This window comes from Ovis canadensis, chromosome 1 (genome assembly GCF_042477335.2).
Source record: "Ovis canadensis isolate MfBH-ARS-UI-01 breed Bighorn chromosome 1, ARS-UI_OviCan_v2, whole genome shotgun sequence".
Lineage (NCBI taxonomy): Eukaryota > Metazoa > Chordata > Mammalia > Artiodactyla > Bovidae > Ovis > Ovis canadensis.
In genome coordinates, this window is record NC_091245.1 from 62,422,087 (window position 1) to 62,441,783 (window position 19,697).

The following is a 19,697-nucleotide window of genomic DNA, read 5'->3' on the forward strand; positions in this document are numbered from 1 at the left end:
AGTAAAAAAATAATAATAATAATAAAAAGAATATTCAGTGTAGTGGTGAAAACAAAATACACAAATAATTAAAACAGCATATTCTGTATATTTCGATGATCACAATTTGTTGACAATTTGATCTCTGGTTCCTCTGCCTTTTCTAAATCCAGCTTGAGCATCTGGAAGTTCACGGTTCACATACTATTGAGGCCTGGCTTGGAGAATTTTGAGCATTATTTTGCTAGTGTCTCAGATGAATGCAATTGTGAGGTAGTTTGAGCAACCTGTGGCATTGCCTTTCTTTGGGACTGGAATGAATCTGACCTTTCCCAGTCCTGTGGCCACTGCTGAGTTTTCCAAATTTGCTGGCATATTGAGTGCAGCATTTTCACAGCATCATCTTTTAGGATTTGAAATAGCTCAACTGGAATTCCATCACCTCCACTAGCTTTGTTCATAGTGATGCTTCCTAAGGCCCACTTGACTTTGCATTCCAGGATGTCTGGCTCTAGGTGAGTGATCACACCATTGTGACTATCTGGGCCGTGAAGATCTTTTTTGTATAGTTCTTCTGTATATTCTTGCCACCTCTTTCTAATATCCTCTGCTTCTGTTGGGTCCATACCATTTCTGTCCTTTATTGTGCTCATCTTTGCATGAAATTTTCCCTTGGTGTCTCTAATTTTCTTGAAGAGATCTCTAGTCTTTCCCATTCCTTTGTTTTCCTCTATTTGCATTGATCACTGAAGAAGACTTTCTTATCTCTCCTTGCTATTCTTTGGAACTCTGCATCCAGATGTGTATATCTTTTCTTTTCTCCTTTGCCTTAACTTTTCTTCTTTTCTCAGCTATTTGTAAGGCCTCCTCAGACAACCATTTTGCCTTTTTGCATTTCTTATTCTTGGGGATGGTCTTGATCCCTGCCTCCTGCATAATGTCATGAACCTCCATCCGTAGTTCTTCAGGCTCTCCTTCAGATCTAATCCCTTGAATCTATTTCTCACTTCCACTGTATAATTATAAGGAATTTGATTTAGGTCATACTTGAATGGTCTAGTGGTTTTCCCTACTTTCTTCAATTTCAATCTGAATTTGGCAATAAGGAGTTCATGATCTGAGCCACAACCAGCTCCCGGTCTTGTTTTTGCTGACTGTATAGAGAGCTTCTCCATCTTTGGTTGCAAAGAATATAATCAATCTGATTTCAGTGTTGACCATCTGGTGATGTCCATGTGTAGAGTCTTCTCTTGTGTTGTTGGAAGAGGGTGTTTGTTATGACCAGTGTGTTCTCTTGGCAAAACTCTAGAAGCAAGAGAGTTCCAGAAAAATATCTACTTCTGTTTTATTGACTATGCCAAAGCCTTTGACTGTGTAGATCACAACAAAGTGTGGAAAATTCTTAAAGAGATGGGAATACCAGACCACCTGACTTGCCCCTTGAGAAATCCGTATGCAGGTAGAAATAACAGTTAGAACTGAACATGGAACAACTAACTGGTTCCAAATCGGCAAAGGAGTATGTCAAGGCTGTATATTGTCACCCTGCTTATTTAACTTATATGCAAACTACATCCGGAGAAGGCAATGGCACACCACTCTAGTACTCTTGCCTGGAAAATCCCATGGACAGAGGAGCCTGGTAGGCTGCCGTCTATGGGGTCGCACAGAGTCAAACATGACTGAAGCGACTTAGCAGCAGCAGCAGCAGCAGGGTACATTGTGAGAAATGCTGGGCTAGATGAAGCACAAGCTGAAATCACAAGCTGGGAGAAATATCAATGACCTCAGATATACAAATGACACCACCGTTATGGCTGAAAGCAAAGAGGAACTAAAGAGCCTCTTGATGAAAGTGAAAGAGGAGAGTAAAAAAGTTGGCGTAAAACTCAATACTCAGGAAACTAAGATCATGGCATCTGGTCCCATCACTTCATGGCAAATAGATGGTGAAACAGTGAAAACAGTGACAGGCTCTATTTGGGGGGGTTCCAAAATCACTGCAGATGGTGACTGCAGCCATGAAATTAAAGGACACTTGCTCCTTGAAAGAAAAGTTATGACCTACCTAGACAGCATATTAAAAAGCAGAGACGTTACTTTGCCAACAAAGGTCCATCTAGTCAAAGCTATGGTTTTTCCAGTGGACATATATGGATGTAAGAGTTGGACCATAAAGAAAGCTGAGTGCCAAAGAACTGATGCTTTTGAACTGTGGTGTTGGAGAAGATTCTTGAGAGTCCCTTGGACTGCAAAGAGATCCAACCAGTGCATCCTAAAGGAAAAAAGAAAGAAAGAAAAAGAAAGTGAAGTTGCTCAGTTGTGTCCCACTCTTTGTGACCCCATGACCGTAGCCCACCAGGGTCCTCTGTCCATGGAATTCTTCAGGCAAGAATACTGGAGTGGGTTGTCATTTCCTTATCCAGGGGATCTTCCTAACCCAGGGTTCGAACATGGGCCTCTCCCGCATTGCAGGCAGATGCTGTAACATCTGAGCCACCATGAAAGCCCCAGATCAGTCCTGAATATTCAGTGGAAGAACTGATGCTGCAGCTGACACTCCAATACTTTGGTCACCTGATGCAAAGTGACTCATCTGAAAAGACCCTGAAGCTGGGAAAGATTGAAGGTGGGAGTATAAGGGGACAACAGAGGATGAGATGGTTGGATGGCATCACCGACTCAATGGACATGAGTTTCAGTAAACTCTGGGAGTTGGTGATGGACAGGGAGGTCTGGCATGCTGCAGTCCATGGGGTCACAAAGAGTGGGACACGACTGAGCGACTGAACTGAACTGAACTGATTCTCTGTATTTAGAAGAAAAAGAGACTGCTTCCAGAAAAAGAAGAGGTGAAATGGAAAACTTTAGGAAAGAGGTGATCATCAGTTTGGATTTTGACAGATAAATATTTGATCTTGCAAAAATGTTGGGTGGGAGAAGCTTTCTGAGTAGAGAAAGGAGAATGAGCATGGAAGTGGCTAAGCAGGCAACTACAGAAAAGTGACTGGTTCAGTTTTTACTGGAGCATTGATTGTGTGAAAGGGAATAGTAGACAATTGTAAATGTAGGTTGTTGAAGGTCTTGAATGCCAGATTAATGCATTTGGATTTTTTTTTTCCTGAAACTTTTGTAGTTTTTGAGCAGAAGATAACATGATGAGAGCCTTAAGAAACCAGAGACAGGAACTGTAACCAGGAGTCTTACAGTGGCTATGCAAAGATAAGAGTCTCAGGAACAGGCTGGCTCTCAGATTTCATCTACTACTATTTTCTTCTTGGTTCTACATTTTAGCCACAAAAATCTTCCTGTGGTCCTCACATGAAGCCAAACTCACATCTATTTCATCATCTTTGTACCTGCCTGGAAATCACTTCCCCCGATTTTCAAATAGACTGCTTCTTTTTTTCATAATTCAGTTCTCAGTTCAATTATTGTCTTTTTTTTTTAAACAGGCCTTCCCTGACCACCTAATTTTTAGATATTCTTTCTCTGAATTACTCTCTATTACATCACTCCATTTTATTTTCATAAATCACATATCACCTTAAATCATGTTTATTTTAACATCTGCTCTCCAAGTAGAATATAAGCTACCTGAGAGCAGGGACTTCACATTGTTTACTATCCCCTATAGAACACTACCTGATACATAGTATGCCTTCCATAATTGTTGAATGAATAAACAAGTAACAAATTAACTCTGTGGGTCTAACATTTAGGAAGTAAAGTTTACAAAGTTGGATTCTGGAACTAGATTACCTGGTTTTGCGTCCCAATTTGGAAACTTTCTATTTCTACAATCTTAGGCAAAATACTTAACCTCTCTTTGCCTCATTCTCATCTGTGCCTCATATAGACAATATGTATGCCTATCACGTGGAACTGTGAGGATTAACTGAGCTTTATATGTAAGTGTAAAGCATTTAGAATAGGCCCTGGCACATAGTAAGTCCATGCAAGTGAGAGCCATAATTACTGTTGTTAAATGACATAGAGTTTCAATTATGTTTAGCACACTGACTAGAAGTAGGATATATTCTAACCTTTTCTAGAATCTAGCTTAGTTACCAGCTTTAGTACCAACTGTTTGATGTGATTTTTATATCACAGATATATGCCTTCTGCAAAACAGTGAGGTTGAAGAAAATGCTACAAAAGCTTTAATTATTTTTTCATTTGTTTGTAGGTGAAGACAAAGCAAGAATCAGAACTGAAACTCAAATCATTTGTTCCTCCATATGTGTGTAATTTGACATTTTAAATTTATGCCAATTTTTTATCTTATTGCTTTTTAAACTATAAACTAATTTTTAAATTTCCTGTATGTTTTAGGCTCTTCAACCAGAATTATATTTGCTTCCTATAATGGATCATTTAGGAAATATTTATTCAGCATCAGCAGCAGTTTCTTTAGATGAACAGCAGACTAACAATGGTGTTGCTGAGCCTGACGGAATAATACACAGACCACTTAGTATAACTCCATCAAAGGAAGAACCTGGAACAGATCCTAGTTTTTTAGAAAATGCTTTGAAAGAACTTCTTGACAAGAATCAGGAAGAAGGTGATTTCAACTGGAATGAAGTAGTTATAGTACATTTTAATAGTCAAGTCTGAGCAAACTCTGGGCAAATCTAGCCTTACAAATACAGGCAATATAATAGGAAAGCTCCAATTCAATTTGGGAATTTTTAAAAATAGTTGTACGAGTTGGGAGGAAAAATAAAGACTAATCTAAATAATATGCTAAAATAAAATCAAAATACAACACAAAGTCTACCACCTTTTATAATAGTTTCAGATAAAGTTAAGGCTAAAGGAGAAGGAAAGTGATTGTTACATAAAACCTTATTGTTTTAAGTTCAGAAGTATCTTATCCAGGCAAACAGTATCAGGCCAAAGCAAAATAACTTTAATATTGGGAGACATTTGTATTTCAGACTAAAAATTTTTGTATGATTACACATACCAACTTACTGGTAATTTAGTTCTCAAAAAGTGGTAGGTTTTTAAAAAATCAAAATTAAACTTATATAAATTAAGCTGGTACTGCTGCTAAGTCGCTTCAGTCGTGTCCGACTCTGTGCGACCCCGTAGACAGCAGCCCACCAGGCTTCCCCGTCCCTGGGATTCTCAAGGCAAGAACACTTGAGTGGATTGCCATTTCCTTCTCCAATGCATGAAAGTGAAAAGTGAAAGTGAAGTCGCTCAGTTGTGTCTGACTCCTAGCGACCCCATGGACTGCAGCCTACCAGGCTCCTCCATCCATGGGATTTTCCAGGCAAGAGTACTGGAGTGGGGTGCCATTGCCTTCTCCCAAGCTGGTACTACACTCTAAGAATATATTGAAATAAGTCAGTTGGATTTTTTTTACCTGGTTGCATACAGCAAATAAACTGTGATAGAAAACCAAATATACTAAAAATTTATGAATTAAATGAATCCCCCCTCAATTAATGACAACAGTCTTTACAGCTTCAAAATACACTTATTCTTAATTAGTTGCATTTTTATTCATCTTTGGTTATAACAATTATTGCATTCTGCATTCCAAGTTTATACTATGCCTAGTGATATTCCAAACTTAGCCCCTTCTTGTGTGTGTGTGTGTGTTTGTGTGTGTGTGTGTTTGTGCTTAACCTTAGGTACATTTAACATGGGCTTCCCAAGTGGCACAGTGATAAAGAATCGCCTGCCAATTCAGAAGACACAAGCAACACGGGTTCTATACCTGGATTGGGAAGGCCCCTGGAGGAGGAAATGGCAACCCGCTCTAGTATTCTCGCCTAGAAAATCCCAAGGACAGAGGAGCCTGAGGCTACAGTCCATGGGGTCTCAAAAGAATCAGAAAAGACTGAGCATACACACATTTAATGTGATCAGTGAGAGGCTTTACCTTATTTTTTTTATCTAGGTATATCCCTGCAGTTATATATATGGCTTTCAGTCATGGTATCAATTAGAGGTTAAATGAAAAAACACCTGGGAAAAAAGTTAATTGTGGAATTCCAGTAGTCTTGAAAAGTACAAGATTGAGTAACTAACGAAGTAGGCAATTACCCTACATAAAGTTATGAGTAGTATCATATTTTATACCCTAGGCTACTGGCCAAGTCCCTGAACTATGCTACTTGTACAAAACCCAAAAAAAGTATTTTATTAAGAATATTTAATCATGAATTTTGTGTAATTGTAATTTTTAAATAGTGTTAATTTCTTGGTGCTTCATATCAAAAAAATTAACTATAATTTAACTGAGAGCCTAGTGTATGCCCGTTTTAAAAAGTTCTAGAAACGTCAACAACTATTAAGAAGAAATAAGGATTAACAATAGTTTCACCATCCAGAGATAGCTGTTGTAAAATGAAAGTGAAAATTGCTCAGTTGTGTTTGACTCTTTGCAACCCATGGACTATATATAGTGCATGGAATTCTCCAAGCCAGAATACTGGAGTGGGTAGCTTTTCCCTTCTCCAGGGGATCTTCCCACCCAGGGATCAAACCCAGGTCTCCCACACTGCAGGCAGTTTCTTTACAAGCTGAGCCACAAGGGAAGCCCATAGCTATTAGTATCTGTTAGTATTTTGGTGTATATTCCTGCAATTTTTTTTTAGTTCATATAAATATTTTTTAACTTTTGAAAAATGAGGACACATACAAACTCTTTTAAATCCTCTTTTAGAAAATGTCACAGACATTTCATGCCAATAAATATAGATCTACATCATTATAGAATTCTCTTGTGGTATATTTGTTTATATAACCTTGATTTAATATTCTTACTATTATGAATGGTGCTATAAGCAACATTTTTCTAAATACAATGCTTTTATTCTAAATAAATTCTAAATTTATGCATTCTAAATACATGCATTTATCCTATTATCTTTTTAGAAGTTTAATGGCTGTTTCTCAGGGAATGTGTTTTGTTTGTTTGTTATTCTTATATTCATCTGTTTTCTTTTTTAGATTCTATGTATAGTGAGTGAAGTGAAGTTGCTCAGTCGTGTCCGACTCTTTGCGACCCCATGGACTGTAGCCTACCAGGCTCTGAAGAGCCTCTCAGTCCATGGAATTTTCCAGGCAAGAGTACTGGAGTGGGTTGCCATTTCCTTCTCCAGGGGATCTTCCCAACCCAGAGATCGAACCCAGGTCTCCCGCACTGCAGGCAGACGCTTTACCGTCTGAGCCACCAGGGATGTATAAATGATAACATATAGTATTTGTCTTTCTCTGACTGGCATATTTCACTATGCTTCTTAAAAGAGCTTTCCAACCTTGTGTGCCTCTTTCTGGTGAATCTTCCTCCTTCCCCAATAAAAAGAGTACTCTGATTTTTTTTTTAATTATATATTTTTTGCAGTGCTGAGTCTGTTGCTGTGTGCGGGCTTTCTCTAGTTGCAGTCAGCAGGGGTTACTCTCTAGTCACAGTGCACGGTCTTCTTATTGTGGTGGCTTCTCTTGTTGCAGAGCACTGGCTCTAGGGTGTATGGGCTTCAGTAGTTGTGGCGCACAGGCTTGGATGCCTCGTGGAATGTGAATCTTCCCAGACCAGGGATCGAGCCCATGTCCCCTGCATTGGCTGGTGGATTCCAAACCAGTGACCACCAGGGAAGTCCTACTTGATTTTTTGAGATAATTATTTTCTTACTTTTTTTATAGTTTTATTACAACCTCAATATGTATTCCTCAATAATAATTTAGTTTTGTTCTTTTTGAATTTTATTTATAATCATATTGAAACTTTTTTCTTTTACTTGACATTATAACTGAAAGATTCAACAATGTTGTCATGTATAATACTATTTCATTTCTTTTTACTGTTGTATAATATTTTCTTATATGATCATATCGTGATTTATTTACCTATTCTGCTGACAGACAATTGGTTTCCAATTTGGGGCTATTACAAATATGCTATTTTGTACATTCTTGTACATGAGTCCTAAATGCATATGTGCAAAATGATCTCAAAAAAGTATACCTAGAATTAGCATTGTATGTACACGTTCAACTTTACTAAATAATTTCCATGTGTTTTCCAAAGTGACTGTACCCAATAACAAAAAGTTGTTTCTAAAAGTTGTATCAAAAAGTTCCCGTTGAACCATAATCTTACTGTCAGACTACATTCTGGATAATTTAGTCACCTCTTTCTTCCAAATCTACCTTACCAATTCTCTTTTTCAGTTCAGTTCAGTCGCTCAGTTGTGTCCGACTCTTTGCGACCTCATGAATCGCAGCACACCAGACCTCCCTGTCCATCACCAACTCCCGGAGTTCACTCAGATTCACGTCCATCGAGTCAATGATGCCATCCAGCCATCTCATCCTCTGTCATCCCCTTCTTCTCCTGCCCTCAATCCCTCCCAGCATCAAAGTCTTTTCCAATGAGTCAACTCTTCACATGAGGTGGCTAAAGTACTGGAGTTTCAGCTTTAGATTCCTTCCAAAGAAATCCCAGGGCTGATCTCCTTCACAATGCACTGGTTGGATCTCCTTGCAGTCCAAAGGAATCTCAAGAGTCTTCTCCAACACCACAGTTCAAAAGCATCAATTCTTCAGCACTCAGCCTTCTTCACAGTCCAACTCTCATATCCATACATGACCACTGGAAAAACCATAGCCTTGACTAGACGGACCTTATTTGGCAAAGTAATGTCTCTGCTTTTGAATATGCTATCTAGATTGGTCATAACTTTTCTTCCAAGGAGTAAGCGTCTTTTAATTTCATGGCTGCAGTCACCATCTGCAGTGATTTTGGAGCCCGAAAAAATAAAGTCTGACACTGTTTCCACTGTTTCCCCATCTATTTCCCATGAAGTGATGGGACCGGATGCCATGATCTTCGTTTTCTGAATGTTGAGCTTTAAGCCAACTTTTTCACTCTCCTCTTTCACTTTATCTGCTATTAAACCCTTACACTGAATTTATAATTCCAAATTATTTATTTCTCTTTTCTAGTCATTCTCTTTGCTTAAACATTTCTTCATATTTTTCATGGCCGTTTGGATTTGTCTTCATTCAAGCGTTTTGCCTATTTTATGTTCTCTTAAATATTGACGCATTTTGTCATTGTTGTTCAGTCAGTCGCTCAGTCATATCTGGCTCTTTGCAACTCCATGGACTGCAGAATATCGGGCCTCTCTGTCCTTCACCATCACCCACAGCCTACTCAAACTCATGTCCATTAAGTCAGAGATGCCATCCAACCATCTTATCCTCTGTCATCCCCTTCTCCTGCCTTCAATCTTTCCCGGCATCAGCGTCTTTTCTAATGAGTCAGTTCTTCACATCAGGCAACCAAAGTATTGGAGTTTTTCGGCTTCAGCATCAGTCCTTCCAATGAATATTCAGGACTGATTTCCTTTAGGATTGACTGGTTTGATCTCCTTGCAGTGTAAGGGACTCTCAAGAGTCTTCTTCAGCATCACAGTTCAAAAGCATCAATTCTTTGGCACTCAGTTTTCTTTATGGTCCAACTCTCACATCCATATATGACTACTAGAAAAACCATAGCTTTGACTAGATGGACCTTTGTTGGCAAAGTAATGTCTGTGCTTTTTAATATGCTCTCTAGATTGGTCATAGCTTTTCTTCCAAGGAGCAAGCATCTTTTAATTTCAAGGCTGCAGTTACCATCTGCAGTGATTTTGGAGCCCCCCAAAATAAAGTGTGTCACTGTTTCCACTGTTTCCCCATCTATTTGCCATGAAGTGATGGGACCGGATGCCATGATCTTAGTTTTCTGAATGTTGAGTTTTAAGCCAGCTTTTTCACTCTCCTCTTTCACTTTCATCAAGAGGCTCTTTAGTTCCTCTTTGCTTTCAGCCATAAAAGTGGTATCATCTGCGTATCTGAGGTTATTGATATTTCCCCTGGCAGTCTTGGTTCCAGCTTGTGCTTCATCCAGCCCAGCATTTTCTCATGATGTACTCTGCATGTAAGTTATTATAAGCAGGGTGACAATATGTACAGATATTTTTCCAGCATTTGTGTGTGTGTGTGTGTATGCATGTGTGTATATTTCTATGTAATTCACTCTAGATTTTAGTTTGTGGCTTGTCTTTTTATTCTCTTTATATTCTTTTAAGGAAAGGAATTCTTAAATTTTGTCAGCTGTTTTAACAATTATAGAGATGAGTGTTGACATTTTCAGCTTTGTTTTCTTTTGTGCATTTTGAAGCTCTGTTATGAGATGTGTGCACAATTTAAGATTGTTATGTTTTCTTGAAAAAAATTGACTTCTATGTTATATGTAATGTTTCTCTTTATGTCTGGTAATGGTCTTCAATTTGAAATTCACTTAGTCAGATATTAATATAATCATTCTAGCTTTCTTTTGATTAATTTTTTGATGGTATATCTTTTTCTATTTCACTTTTATCTGACTTTATATTCAAAATGGGTTTCCTGTAAACAACATACATTTATACCTTACTTTTTAATCCAGTTTGACCATCTATACCTTTTATTAATATTAGGCATGTTTAGACCATTTACATTTAATGTAATTACTGATGTGGTTGGTTTTAAATGTACCATTTTATTATTTATTTTCTATTTGTCTCATCTGTTTTCTGTTTCTTCCTTGGCTTTTTTTTTTTTTGATTGAGTAGTTGTTTTTTTTTTAATTCAATTTTATCTCCACCATTGGCTCATTAGTTATTCCTCATTTTAAAAAGCATTTAGTGGTTACTGTAGGTTGATGGTCAGAAAACACCTTTCTTTTTTAAATTTAAATCCATGCCCTATGGCTTATTTTTTTAATAAATAAACTTTTACTTGAACACAGCCATGCCCTTTCATTTACATATTGTCAATGACTGTTTTTGCACTGCAATGATAGAGTTGAACAGTTGTGACAAAGACCATGGTCTACTAGCCTGAAATATTTGCTGTCTGTATCTTTAAGAAGTGTCTCTAGCATGTACATTATATACACTTAAATTTGAAGTATACTTTCAATTATATACAACTTCATATATAGTATAAGAAGCTTACAGTAATATACTTCTATTCCCTCCCTCAAATCTTTTGTGCTGTTGTTATACATCTTACCCCTATGTATGTTACAAACTCCATAATACATTTTTATTGTTTTTGCTCTTACTGTGCATGATCTTTTAAAGAAATTTTTAAAAGGGGGAAATGACTTTTTTAAATTTAGCAGAGAATTTCTTTCCCCTAACCTAGTAGTAGTAGTAAACCAATGCTTTGTATGTTTGTGATCCTGGGCTCAAGATGGCCCTGCCAGCTTTTGCTTCCATTCTTCCTTTAGGCTTTATCTAAGACTAGGAGTGGGAAGATTTCCTATACCCTCCTCAGTAATAAAAATTTACAAGGCTGAAATTGGTGGAAGAGGAGTTACCTATTTTTTCCTCTAGGGTATATGGCTTTTGCAAGTATTCTTCCTCCAGAGCCAGTGGATTTTTGTCCAGTCCCTGTGATGGGAGAGTTTTGTGCTCCTTTCCCATTGGCTTAAGGCTCTTGCTTTTTGTGAGAAAAGAGTGTTAAGAAAGATAGGGTTTCTTATTCACACACATTCATACCTGTGTGTCACAGATGACTCTTTTGGGTCTCCTGCCCTACCCCCAGTCTTTCTTATGAGTGTGTGATACAGGTACATGGAAAGGACCTTGCTATGAATATTGACTACCTTTTGTGTCTGGGGATCCTAGAAATTCCTATCTTAGTAGCCCATATAAGCCTTTAGAATTCCTTAAAATTTTATCTCTTTTGTTTTTTACTTCTTCCTTTATTTTTTTCTTAATATTTATTTATTTTTGGCCATGCTAGGTCTTCATTGCTCTGTGGACTTTTCTCCAGTTATGGCAAGCAGGGGCTACTCTCTAGTGGTGTGTGGGTTTCTCATTGCGGTGGCTTCTCTTGTTGTGGAGCACAGGCTGTAGAGCACAGACAGGTTCAATAGCTGTGATGCATAGGCTTAGTTGCACCATGGTATGAGGGATCCTCCTGGATCAGGGATTAAACTCATGTCTCCTGCATTGGCAGATGGAAAGGAAGCCTCCTTTTTACTTCTTCAAACAATCACAATTACTTCCTCCAATGCTCTGCCAAAAATGAAACATCTTATTTTCTCCTTGGAGGAAATTAGAATCTAATTTCTTATAAACTTAACTCTGATGAGTCCAGTTATTATTTTATAGATTGTGTTTTTCTCCTTGTTGGGCTGGGAGCAGTTTTGTCTTTCTATATCCTCAGCAAAAGTAGATCTGCAGTTCTTCAGTCAAGTTTGTCAGCATTTTCTTTCATGGTTAGTGCTTGCTCTGTATTAAGATGTCTCCTTTAAAAAATCCCTTTTCTACCCTGAGAGCATGGAGATATGGTCCTGTATTATATTACAAATATTTTATGGTTAGCTTTTCGCATTTAGTTCATTAATACACCAGGAATTTATTTTTATGTGTGATGTGAGATGAAGTTCCTTAATTTTTATCATATGTGCACTATCATTTATTGATGATAGTTGTAGTTTCTTAAAATTGTCAGATTGCTCTTTAGTGGTGCTTGAGAATACAAAATATCTGAGCTCTAACATTGTGATATTATCAAAATATAACTGGTAAAAATATGCACAGTATATTTCATTGGTTCTTTAATGAAGAAGAAAAGATGTATTTCTTATTTTTTCATATTAAAATGGATTGTCGTTTCTATTAGTTATCTTTTATTCTTTTACAGCACTACACATCTCTATATTTTTTGACATGCCTCAACTTTATCATGTTTAATCTTTGATTGTTGTTGCCCCCAAGCCAGTACACTTTCTTATTTCTTTCGTTCCATCATTCTTCCAGTTGCTCAGACTTAAAGCTTTGAAAATTTCGTTATTGTAAAATGATAGATTCTTAGTTTAAAGGAAACTTAAAAACCATCTTGAGTGGCCTTCTGCTTATATCTCCTTTCTAGTCTATCTTCTAGACTGCCATCAGCATCATTCTTCTTGTTACAAGTTGGATTATTTATCTTCCTATTTAAAAACCCTTGAAAGAGTCACTGATTAAGCCCCCTTAAAAAGGCATAGAGAACTATTCATACTCTTGACTTCAGATCCGGGTTACAAATGTTGGGCCATGCAGCCCAATTCCAGAAGGCTTTCTTCACATAGATTATGATATGAATGGAGCTTTCAGGCTTTGTTTAATGTGGTAGTTGATCGGTAAAGCATCTGCCTGCAATGCAGGAGACCCAGGTTTGATTCCTGGGTCAGGAAGATCCCCTGGAGAAGGAAATGGCAATCCACTCCAGCACTCTTGCCTGGAAAATCCCATGGATGGAGGAGCCTGGTAGGCTACAGTCCACGGGGTCACAAAGAGTCAGACACGACTGAGCGAGTTCACTTTCACTTTCATTAGTAATAGTACTATTATTATTGCCTGGAAAATTCCATGGACAGAGGAGCCTGGCAGGCTATATATAGTCCATGGGGTGGCAAAGAGTTGAATACAACTAAGCAACTGAGTACACACACACACACACACTATTATTATTATAGTTTGGTGGTAGGAAAGGGAGGAAGAAACACCATGTAGTACAACTGGAGGTACATAGGGATTTAGCTGCAAAATCCTTGTTTGCAAAGCTAAAAAGTTTTGCAGGTAATGGGAAGCCATTTGAAGTTTTTAACAGGAATGGTGTAATTGGATTTCAGTTCCAGAAAAACAATGTGGGAGACAATATGGAAAATAGACTGAGGTGATAAAGACCTGAACTGGGAAATGCTATGGAATGGAAATCAGAACTTGAAGTCTTAAGACTTCTAACGATTGCATACTGTGCAGAAAGTGTTTTCTATGCACTATTACCATTTTAGAGCTAAGGAAACTGAAGTGAGAAATAACTTACCTGAGGTCACACATGCTGTAATAATGCCCGGACGGGAACACTTATATGTTTGTGTATGTAAAATAACAAATGACATATGCTCTGTATTTATACCCCATGCTTCCCAGAAGAGGATCCTCAGAATACTATTTTAAAACATACTTTTGGCAAAAGCTTTTTAGAGATAACTAGATTTGAATAAAACTCAACTTACCTCACCTTGTATATATTGTACATAAAAAAAGAAATCCTACAATAGATGTGTGTCTTTATGGGATTTGTGTTCCTGTTAGGATTGCTTTAATCCAATTTTCCCCAAACTGAATTTACCAAAGAATTCTCCTTTTGTATAAACTAAAGGTTTCATGAAATTCAGTTTGGAAATAATAAAGTTCATGGAGATATTGAAACATGGATAAGAATATATAGTATGTACATATAAAAATTTATTATTTTAGTATTTTCTTAATATTGTAAACTTTCTTTGCTATGGGTGGATATCAGCATCAGCTGGGGGAAAATCTACTCCAAATGAGAATCAGTTCGGAAATAATCAAACTGGAAATCCTGAATTGCCAGGATCACAGGAAGATTCAGATAATGATTATTTTAGCGACAGTAAAAGGTAATTAGTATGAATGTTGATTCTGCATGTCATAATCTATAAGAGTGAGATAGCCAGGGTACTGTCTTAGATTCTTCTAATTAAAACAAGGACCAAGTGAAGTTCATGACATTTTTAACTAAAACCCCCTTGATTCTGATGTTTACTGTTGTATGCTAGTATTTCCCTCCAATATAATGGGGGATAATGTATTGCTTAAATTTATTCTATTGTAATTATTTTGTCATCAGGAGCAACCTAAATGGCAGAAAAGTTTCTGTCCTCATTTTTGTTTCCTAGAATTAATTTTTCTGGCTCTTTTACATTCCTGGCTATGGTAAACTAATCATTATGCTTGTGTTTCACATTGGTATAATTTCAGTCAAAATTATAGTAGTTAAACCACAGCTTTGCATACAGCCTTTTGAAATTAAAGTAAGGAATTTTATAAAAAATTATTCTCAAAATTACTATAAACAAAGTATGTTTATTAAATTTCCAGTTAGTTACCTTGCTATCAACATTGGACTGTAATTTGATTTTAGCTATAATGGACGAGTTTGAGCAAACACTGAAAGATAGAAGACAGGGAAACCTGGTGCACTGCAGTCCATGGGGTCACAAGGAATCAGACACAACTTAGCAACTGAACAACAACATAATGAAATATTATCTTATAATTCATGCTAAACATAGTTTATGTTAATCATTAATGAGTTTGAAAGATAATGTAATAGTTTTCAGATGACTTTAAAATTTTTTAATGTTATATTTGTGTTTATAGAATGTTAACCAATTAAAAACATGAAAAGCTAATATTCATGGAATCATTTTTAATATGACTTTCAATTTTATCATTCCCTTTTAAGTCAGTTTCTTTGGAAAAATGAAGATGATAGAGCTAATATCATTAGAAGAGAGGATAATCAGGTATGATTTCTAAATTTTTCTTAAATGTGATATTGTACCATATTTATACTGAAATTGAAATGAAACTGCAGATTAAAATGCCTAAGTTTTCTACCTAATACATTAGAGACGGGGGAGATAAACTTCAAGAAAATTCAGGAGCCTACCAATTCAGTGAAATTTCTGGGAGTTTTATGGTCTGGGAGATATGTTGAGATATGCCCTTTAAAGTAAAAAACCAGGTATTTGAACCTTGCCCCAGCTACCATTGAAAATGAGTCACTCGATGTAGAGTCATTTGACCTCTTTCGAATTTGGAGATTTATTGCATTCAGATGTGTGGCTCCAATCTTTCCTTTTTTTTTTTTTTTAATTAAGTAATCTAAAAGACTACCAACTTTGGGCAGAAACAGCTCACAAAGTGATCCAAGAGACACAGCAAGCAGTGCTGCCAGTTGTGTGTTAACATTCATCTAGTCCAATGATACTTGATATGTAATAGGTTGGAATGCTGAATGGAGTCTGAGACAAGTCCTGGTAGAAGAATCACAGCTCAGAGCCTTTGCGTTTTGGAATAAAGGCATGCCATCTGCAGCAAATAATTGTTTTGTTGTTGCTGCTGCTGCTGCTGCTAAGTCGCTTCAGTCGTGTCCGACTCTGTGCGACCCCATAGATGGCCTCCTACCAGGCTCCTCTGTCCCTGGGATTCTCCAGGCAAGAACACTGGAGTGGGTTGCCATTTCCTTCTCCAATGCATGAAAGTGAAAAGTAAAAGTGAAGTCGCTCAGTTGTGTCTGACTCTTAAAACATGCTATCTTTACACTTAAAAATAAAATTTTTTCCACCTGGTGGGTACTGAATACTATTTCACTGTGGCCTGAATTTTAATTTCCCAGGTTACCCGTACAGTTGGTTTGATCCTGTTTATATATTTTATGGGCTCCATTTTAATAACTTTTTTGAAAAACTACCTTTTCAAGTATTTGAAGTATATTTCTCTTATTGCAAATCAAGATACTAACTTCTCATTTCTTCTTATTTACATTTATTTGGTATACCTCATCTTCCTCCTCTACTTTTTTCCCCAACTTTTCTGGATTGCATTGTTTTAGGTACCTCTTTATAGACATCATAAAGTTGGGTTTCATTTTGTAAACAGTCTGAAAGTCATTTTCATTTAGTAGATGAATTATCTCCTTTTATGTTATGATGGGATTGATATATTTGACCTCAAATTTGTCATTTTACTTTGCTATAGTTACTATGTGGCTTATTTGTACTTTCCCCCTTCCTCGTATGTAAGAAGGTTGAATCTTATTCTAGTGTTTACCTTCATACTAATATAAATTTTTGCTAGTATTCCTCACCCTCCTTTTTCCTGTTTTAAAATTTATACTTCTTCAAAAATTTCAAATTTTTGATTTGTTACCTCTAAAATTATCCTCTGACTCCTACCTTACATTCAAGGTGATTAAAAAGCCATCCCTCTCTCTTTTCTTCCCTCATATACTTTTAGTTGTATCATTTCTACTTTGCCAAAGAACAGAACATTTATGGGCTGTGCTTCTTGTCTTCTCCTCACCCTTGTTTTAGTCTCAGATCTATAATTAAATACGTTCAACACTTTCTGCCAGTTCTTTTGCACAAGATTTTTCAATCATTTCCTGGCTGGGTTAAGTTCCACTTATTTAAAAACAGCTCCTACATACAATATTCCCTTACTTCTTCCATATTTAAATCTGTCTAGAGCAGGAATAGACAAACAAGGCTCAAAGCCAGTTTAGTGAAGCATGGGACCTAAAAAAAATTTTTTTTAAGTTGGAAAAAGAAGAATTATGACAGATACCATTTGTGGCCTGAAAAACCTAAATTATTTATTCTGAGGCCTTTTACAGAAGAAGTTTGCTCATCCCTGCTTTGAGCCTTGATACTTGAGGGATAGCTCGATTGTCTGTAACATCCTCGGCTTATGCAATTTTTCCTTGAATTTATTTAAATGTTCCCCTATTGATGTCTTATTCTATTTATTACTATTAAGAAGTGTGATGCCAAATTGATTTTATTTTCCTTGTAAATTGGTTTGGGTATTTTCTTCTGGAAGGCCAGAGTATTCTTTTAATGTGTAGTAGTTTTATCAGGCTGTACTTCAGTTGAAATTTCTAGGTCTGGTTTTTATGAGTACCTAATGGCTACAGTGGAGAAGGCAATGACAACCCACTTCAGTACTCTTGCCTGAAAAATCCCATGGATGGAGGAGGCTGGTAGGCTGCAGTCCATGGGGTTGCTAGGAGTTGGACACGACTGAGTGACTTCACTTTCACTTTTCACTTTCATGCATTGGAGAAGGAAATGGGAACTCACTCCAGTATTCTTGCCTGGAGAGTCCCAGGGATGGGGAAGCCTGGTGGGCTGCCATCTATGGGGTTGCACAGAGCCGGACACGACTGAAGCGACTCAGCAGCAGCAGCAGCAGAGGCTCCTTTTAGGGCTTCCCTGGTGACTCAGCTGGTAAAGAATTCACCTGCAATGTGGGAGACCTGGGTTAAATCCCTGGGTTGGGAAGATCCTCTGAAGAAGGGAACAGCTACCCACTCCAGTATTCTGATCTGGAGAATTCCATGGACTGGGGAATACAGTCCGTGGGGTCGCAAAAAGTCAGACATGAGTGAGCAACTTTCACTAGTGGGCCCTTCCAGTATGAAAATCAAGACTTCTTTTATTTCAACAAATTATAGATCTAGAAAACAATATAAATGCAGATCAATTCCATGTTTTTTGTTTTTTGTTTTTTTCAGGGACCCCAGTTTGTGTTTTTTGGTTCTTCTTTACCTTCTATTTCTGTTACTTTCTCTCTGATCAAGTTTACCGTTTCTTTTTTTTTTTTAATTGGAGGCTAATTACTTTACAATATTGTAGTGTTGTTTTTTTTTTTTTTTACCAAACATTGACATAAATCAGCCACAGGCACACATGTTTTCCCATCCAGAACTCCCCTCCCACCTCCCTCCCCACCCCATCCCCCAGGGTCATCCCAGTGCACCAGCCCTGAGCACCCTGTTTCATGCATCGAACCTGGACCAGCGATCCACTTCATATACAATATACACGTATCAGTGCTACCCTCTCAAATCATCCGACCCTCACCTTCTCCCACAGAGTCCAGAAGACTGTTCTTTACATCTGTATCTCTTTTGCTATCTCGCATATAGGGTCATTGTTACCATATTTCTAAATTCCATATATATGCGTTAGTATACTGTATTGGTGTTTTTCTTTCTGACTTACTTCACTCTGTATAATAGGCTCCAGTTTCATCCATCTCATTAGAACTGATTCAAATGCATTCTTTTTAATGGCTGAGTAATATTCCATTGTGTATATGTACCATGGCTTTCTTATCCATTTGTCTGCCATTGGACATCTAGGTTGCTTCCATGTCCTGGCTATTATAAACAGTGCTGTAATGAATACTGGAGTACACGTGTCTCTTTCAATTCTGGTTTCCTTGGTGTGTGTGCCCAGCAGTGGGATTGCTGAGTAGTATGAAAGTTCTATTTCCAGTTTTTTAAAGAATCTCCACACTGTTCTCTATAGTGGCTGTACTAGTTTGCATTCCCACCAACAATGTAAGAAGGTTCCTTTTTCTCCACACCCTCTCCAGCATTTATTGTTTGTAGACTTTTTAATAGCAGCCATTCTGACTGGTGTGAGATGGTACCTCACTGTGGTTTTGATTTGCATTTCTCTGATAATAAATGATGTTGAGCATCTTTTCATGTGTTTGTTAGCCATCTGTATGTCTTCCTTGGAGAAATGTCTGTTTAGTTCTTTGACCCATTTTTTGATTGGGTCATTTATTTTTCTGGAATTGAGCTTCATGAGCTGCATGTATATTTTTGAGATTAATTCTTTGTCAGTTGTTTTGTTTGCTATTATTTTCTCCCATTCTGAAGGCTGTCTTTTCACCTTGCTTATAGTTTCCTTCGTTGTGCAAATGCTTTTAAGTTTAATTAGGTCCCATTGTTTATTTTTGCTTTTATTTTCATTACTCTGGGAGCTGGGTCATAGAGGATCCTGCTGTGATTTATGTTAGAGAATGTTTTGCCTATATTTTCCTCTAGGAGTTTTATAGTTTCTGGTCTTACATTTAGATCTTTAATCCATTTTGAGTTTATTTTTGTATATGGTGTTAGAAAGTGTTCTAGTTTCATTCTTTTACAGGTGGTTGACCAGTTTTCCCAGCACCACTTGTTGAAGAGATTGTCTTTTCTCCATTGTATATTCTTGCCTCCTTTGTCAAAGATAGGTACTGATAGGTGCATGGATTTATCTCTGGGCTTTTTATTTTGTTCCA

The 19,697-nt window shown here is 37.2% G+C and overlaps 1 protein-coding gene across 1 annotated transcript in view; it reads left to right on the plus strand.

Moving 5' to 3' along the window:
* The window catches only part of SPATA1 (spermatogenesis associated 1), a 55,226-nt gene that overhangs the window by 14,696 nt on the left and 20,833 nt on the right, over positions 1 to 19,697 (plus strand). Inside the window, 4 exon segments of the mRNA XM_069596456.1 lie at positions 4,169 to 4,222; positions 4,315 to 4,546; positions 14,341 to 14,455; positions 15,304 to 15,364. Of these exon segments, the coding sequence (XP_069452557.1) occupies positions 4,169 to 4,222; positions 4,315 to 4,546; positions 14,341 to 14,455; positions 15,304 to 15,364 (462 nt within the window).